The sequence below is a fragment of the Triticum aestivum genome, chromosome 7B (genome assembly GCF_018294505.1).
Source record: "Triticum aestivum cultivar Chinese Spring chromosome 7B, IWGSC CS RefSeq v2.1, whole genome shotgun sequence".
NCBI classification, from domain to species: domain Eukaryota; kingdom Viridiplantae; phylum Streptophyta; class Magnoliopsida; order Poales; family Poaceae; genus Triticum; species Triticum aestivum.
In genome coordinates this window covers 730,692,575-730,698,806 of record NC_057813.1, presented here as the reverse complement: position 1 = coordinate 730,698,806, position 6,232 = coordinate 730,692,575, and the positions used below count along the sequence as shown (strand labels likewise).

The 6,232-nt window shown below is 46.0% G+C and overlaps 1 protein-coding gene and 1 pseudogene across 1 annotated transcript; both read right to left on the bottom strand.

Moving 5' to 3' along the window:
- Positions 1 to 2,103: 2,103 nt before the first annotated feature.
- On the bottom strand, positions 2,104 to 4,507 carry LOC123158156 (ATP-dependent RNA helicase DRS1). The gene is made up of 3 exons (XM_044576257.1): positions 4,176 to 4,507; positions 2,890 to 3,502; positions 2,104 to 2,476 (listed from the first exon to the last, which is right to left on the bottom strand). Exons 1-2 carry the CDS (start codon positions 4,282 to 4,284, stop codon positions 2,895 to 2,897), a joined length of 717 nt encoding a protein of 238 aa, XP_044432192.1. The 5' UTR covers positions 4,285 to 4,507; the 3' UTR covers positions 2,104 to 2,476; positions 2,890 to 2,894.
- A 1,148-nt stretch (positions 4,508 to 5,655) lies between these two features.
- The window catches only part of LOC123158654 (GDSL lipase-like), a 6,212-nt pseudogene continuing 5,635 nt past the window's right edge, over positions 5,656 to 6,232 (bottom strand).

The window sequence follows — 6,232 nt, the reverse complement described above, 5'->3', positions numbered from 1 at the left end:
GTTATTTACCTTTACAATGATTTTTCACACATAGTGCGTACTTATCTTTACCTTGTCGGTCAGTTCTAATGCGACCCAAAGGACCTAATAGCCCTCGTACACCATTGTGTGACATTAAATTGCCTAAAATTCGAACGCAGACCGCCTTGTTTAGGCCAAATAAGGCTTATATACACATGTTACTGTAATCAAATTGGCACTACTGAAAATTAGGAGGCTTTGAAATGTTGAATTAAGTTGGATTTTTCACCCTCAGGGAAATGGCCATTCTGAACATGGATTTCTCATTCCAGTACCTCTGCATTGAGTTACACATTGGGGATTTTCAGTTTTCACCCAGAGGGGAAGAACCATTCTGAACCTGGATTTCTCATTCTACGACCTTTGCGTAATGAAACAAGGCTAAGCTTTCCACTCGTCATGTCATACACGCAATAGCTTGGAACACCATTGGCGAGCTTCTCGCAATCATGGCACGTGCATGGGTTCAACTGCCTCCGTATCTCTGCCCAGTCAGTGCCCAAGATAAATACACGATTTCCTCGAAATGTCTGCCCGTAGTGTTCCGTCGATGAGCCCGCGAGTGCCCTTGAGCAAGTCCTGCTCAGGAAGAGGACCTGGCCATCCAAGTCATTCACCTCCAACCACTGTGTCTTCTCCAAATCTGCCTCGAACACTTGCAGATTCATCTTTGAATGATGAACGTAGGCCGCGTGAGGGATGTTCCACCGCACCATTAGTAGCTTTCTATTATCAGATGAGACGACCATGTAGTACTTCACCAGAAACGACGGCGACAATGGGCCGATCCCGGGCGGTGGCGGTGTGCTTTCCTTGATGACATGCTCGACGCGACATGGCTGTCCAATCTCATGGGCGAAGAGCTGCTCCGACGATATGAGCGCGAAGATTTTTCCACGGTACAAGGCGATGTCCCTGTACTTGTACCCACACTTGTACCCATACATATTGGTGGCAAGCAGAAGCACCCATGAGAGCTGACCGGTGCCCGGCCGGAAAAACACCAAGCTATGAGCGGAACCTGGCCTTCGGACGTCACGGCCAAGGATCGCAGCGACGAGACTGGACGAGCACACGAGGACCTTACGCATGGTGAAGGCAACGCCCTCTGCGGCGATCAGTGGCCATGTTCTCTTCGAGCCACATGGGTCATGGGCGCCCCTATCGCTGCACTCGTCGGCACACTCATGGTGGTCCCTCGGGATCTCGATGGTGGATGAAGAATCGCGAAGGAAGACTCGGCGGCGGTGCTTGTAGAGGAGGTAGCTGCCGAAGGAGGCGACATCAGCGCCATGGCTCGAGCGAAGCACCTTGCTATCGGCGATGCTCTGGTAAGCGCCGCGGCCGAGGCTGATGCACGGCATGGCCGGCGGCAGCTGCTGCCGCGCAGCGAGGCGCCAGTCACGGCAGATAGCGCCGAAACTGAGGCGGTCTCGATGGGATGGTAGACGGGACATGATGAGGGCGGCAAGCTCGGTGGGGAGGTCCGGCCATGGCGAGGGCGAAGCAGTATTCTTGCCGAGGCAAAGACCCATTGATCGAAGGGATCAAACGGTGCTTGATACGTTTGTCAACAGGACGACCTGGCAGACGTATAAGTACGATATATATGAGAGCTAGGCTAGGTTTCCGTTCCGGAGATACTTTTTCAACCAAAGGTTCCCGTCCATGATTTATTAACCGAGCTGTGCTGCGATGGAATACCGTGTCCGAACGTGACTTGATCACGGCAGTCCGAAGCACGTACGAAAACAAACCGAAAGAAATTGAATTCATTCCCTTATCCGCCGCATCGCACAGGACGACGCGTGTCACAGTGGGCCCACCAGCGAAATGAATTTCGGTTTGTGTTTTTTTTCGTCCTTGGCCGAAATGGCCGAATTTCGGGAATTTCAAAAAATTCGGCAAAATCTCGGACGAAATTGCAAAATCAAAATTTGAGAATTTGGCCAAAATTTAACCAAAATTTGGCCGAAATTCGGCCGAAATTTGAACAAAACTTTAAATAAAATAGAGCAAAACATATCAGCACAACAACCATCAGGAGAGATCTTATAAACTTTAGCAAATAAGCTCTAGGGATTAAGAAAATTGAATCTGCTCAACATAACAGGCACACGTTAGCTATAATGTTGCCTCCAACATAACAGTTAACAATCCAACATAGCAGACACACATTAGTTATAAAATTGCCTCCAACATAACCCTTAACAGTCCAACATAACAGGCACACATTAGTTATAAAGTTGCCTCTGACATAAATCCTTAACCGTCCAGCATCAGTTCAACCATCACAGCATAGTTCAAAGTTTAAATAGTCCAGTGCAGCCAAAAGACTTTAAAGCATTAAACATAGAAACATCTCCAAAAGACAACCATCAGCTTATTTGAAGCATCAGCTCCAAGCTTCCCAACATCCAAAAGCTTCTTGATATCCTTTGCTCACGTGCCATTTCTGGTTTGGAGAAAACAGAGGAAGGGTCATGATACAGAGTGCATACATCTAAGTAACTAGCAGTTCCAAGTAGCAACTAAAATACTGTGTTAAGTAGCAATTAGAACAACACTACTAAGTGATTGGTAGCAACTAGAACATCACTGGTATGTGATAAGTAGCAATTATAGCAACAATACAAGAAGATAAGTATCAATTACAGCAACACTACTAGGTGAGCAATTAGAACAGCAGTACTAATCATACACAGTGAGCATAAACATTAGAGCACAAGAACAATTAAAGATCAACCTACTTAAAGAAAGCAATATACATCAAGCTATTTAAAGATCAGCCGCTTTAAACATATACATCAAGCTAGATTTTTCTAAGTAACAAACCTGAATCAGAAACACCAAAAAGAAGAGACTTACCAAATTTACGAGTAGAGGCTGTTGACGTTCTTGGTCTTCTTCCTTATAAGTCGTCCAGATCTAGTCTCCAAATGGCCAGTGCTTGTTGGTGCCTCCTTTTGAACTTGTACTTGTGTCTCTTCTTCAAGTTGCATTTGTGTCTCTAGCTGATCTTGTTCACCATCCTCATCATCCTCACTCACCCCATCATCATCCTCGATGTCATTATCAACATATTCATTCTCTTCTTCATCATCCTCACTCTCAGTTTCAAGAAACTCATTCTCATCATCATCATTCCTCTTTCTTTTCTTGTTATTACCCTTTGAACCAACATAAGACGCCTTCCTGCTTGAGTTGAGGCGCCTTATTTGCTCAAAAACAGCACTAGCTGCATCAGCTCCATCCACAATCGGATCCTCTACATCCTCATTCAGCCACTCCATTATTGGGTTTGTTTCATCAAACATTGTGGTATCCATTAGCAATGCACTTGGATCAATTTCTTTATCTATATCTCTCTCTTTCTCTTGATCTTCTTCAGCACGTATCTTCAAGGTTTGAATAGTAAACAAGTAAATTATATGACATGCATCCTGGTCGCCGCTGCCACTCCTATTTGCAGTTCCATTACCTGAAAATCACATGACAAAAGAACGACGGTCAGTTAAGAGTAGACAGCTAAGAAAGCAAACCTTTCTTACTAGGGTGTCCTGATATGAATGAGGAACAAAAATAGTACAGACAGATTATCTAGTTTAGATACTAAGGAATAAATAATTTATATACAAGCTGATGCTCTAGTACCGCTGGACATTGAAATTAATCAGTGGTCAACAACTACTTAGTTAAATACACAAACACAACTGAAGTTTATATTGGACGCGTTGTAGATCTAAATAAATGATCGATTCAAACATGGGATGCTTCTGCAAATATACAAGCCAGTGGTTGGATGTGATAATAAAAGCTTTAATTTTGTGCACAAGCCACTGGTTGTAACCACTTTTCTATTACCAGATCGTGGGCAACCTTTCTGACTACCAAATGCATGTACGTTTCAGATTATATACCAAGTCAAAACATTGTCAGAATCCTTGGTGACTACAAGATGCATGTGTATTTCAGATTAATGATGCCACTACTCTGTTCAAATCATCAAGACTGAGTTTTTCTTACCCCTGTATGATATTGCAGCCTCTCATTCATCTAAAGAAGCACAAGTACTGAAACTGCATCTACATACTGAAACTGAAACTGCATCTACGTACTTGATTGAGATGTATACGCATCAAGAAAGCTTGTACCTTCCCAAACAAGAGGACGCCCTCCATGCTGCTGTCGCTGCCCCGTGCTACTGCCTTCATGGTTGGCTCGTGCACCATCAGCTTCGTTGCCGCAGCCGCCGAGTGCCATGCCCTTGTCTTGGAGCAGCGAATGGCACGAACTGGATGGGGTGGAGGCGAGGAGATGTGGAGGAAGGCGGGAGGCTAGTGAGCGCGTTGGCCGGACGCCGGAGAAGCTACGCTGGCGAGGATGTGTTCTGTGCGCAGCGGCGGCGCCGCCCACAGGAGGAGCGAGAGGAAAAACAGCGATTCTAGGGTTGGGACATTTGCGTTCGTGCTTTTATATGAGCAGAAGCGTAACATGAAGGCCCTAGAAGCTGGGCCGGGCAAATAAATTCAAACTGGGCCAAATAATTCGGACGAAAGGCCCATATACCGGGCCCAGGCGAGATGGCCGAAATTCGGCCGAAATTTAGTTTTTTGGGCCGAAAATCAAAACGCTGGGGCCCACGCACCGCTTCGCGTGCTACCTTATCATCTCGTTCGATTGCTCACAGCCACATTTTTTTTTCTTGCCTTCTTTCTTTCTTCCCCAAAACCATCCAGCCTCTTGCATCACGCATGCAAGCAGGACAACGCCAGCCCATGCCCACTGGGCTGTGATCAGACATGTCCTTCCCCAACCCAGTCATGGGTGTAACAGGCTGTTCATGGAGGTATCATGCAAGCAGCATCTAGCGGCTAGGGGGGCGTACATGGAGGTAGCTTGCAAGCGGAGGCTAGCGGGTACAAACAGCAAGCACCCATGGAGTAGCATGCGTGCTCGGTAGCCGACGCGACCGGCGACGGGAATTGACGGTTGGAGGTGGATGACCTTGTGGTTGGGGACGACGACAGCGAACAATGGCAGTGCTGCCGGCGACATCTACGTTTCCGTAACTTCATTTTCATTGATTTTTTTCCGCAACATCATCTGTGTTGCAAAGTTTTTTCCGCAACAACACCTATGCTGCAGAAAAACGAAGACGAAAAAACATTCTGGAACACATCGATGTTGCAAAAGTTTGTTCCGCAACAACATTCATGTTGCAGAAAATTGAAGCCGAAAAAAAATTCTGCAAAGTCATCCGTTTTGCAAAAGTTGATTCTGCAATAAGGTCAATGTTGCAGGGAATGTGAAGACGAAAAAAATTCTGCAACAACACCAATGTTACATAAGGGTTTGTGCAACATGTGCTCTGTTGCAAAGATGAGGAGGGGGTTGGACCGTTGGATTGTGACAAATCTAACGGTTATAGAGGCAGTGGATCTTCTCAAATTATCCGCCGGCGGACGCCTAGCGCTGCCCCTTACCATTTGCACATGTAAAAAATATAATTTCCATTAAAGTTTCAATAGATCGTAATCACATGAAAGCAAACAAACCGTGTATTCTAGTAAATGGATTTGCTAATTCTCTTCTAATAAGATTTTGTTTTGAACCTCATCTAATAAGGATTAGTTATGTCACATCTAAGTCTTCCAACATCTGATTTATTTGTCTATAAAATTCATGCATTAGTGATCTCGGCTGTGTTGCGCTCATCCGCATTCTGTTGACGCGCCCGTCGGGCCGGCCGTTTTCATTTTGCTTTTTCGTATTTGGATCAGTATATTAGGATGGACCGTAGTTAAACGCAGCGGCTGTCAGCTTGGCAGCGTGGTCTGTTATGAACTCCGGGTCCCAAAACCAGTAATCGTCGGGGTTGTAGTACGTATGGTCTGTCATACCCCAATCCCTGCATGATTCCTGGGTATTCACAAGCCTTGCACTCATAGAAGACTGTTGAGTATATTGTGTACGTGTATATTTGTATGTAGGCCTCACGTCCTGTTTTCTTTGTATAGTTGAGGTTATGGTCCACCTTTGTACTTATATATACGTGCCTGGTGCACCGATCAATACATCGAGATTGCACAGCTCATATCTTGTCCTTCTACATGGTATCTATCGCAGCACGATCCTAACCCTAGCCGCCGCCGCGCCTCCGCGCCGCCGCCGCCGCCGCTCCTCCACGCTGCCGTCACCAGCCGCCGCC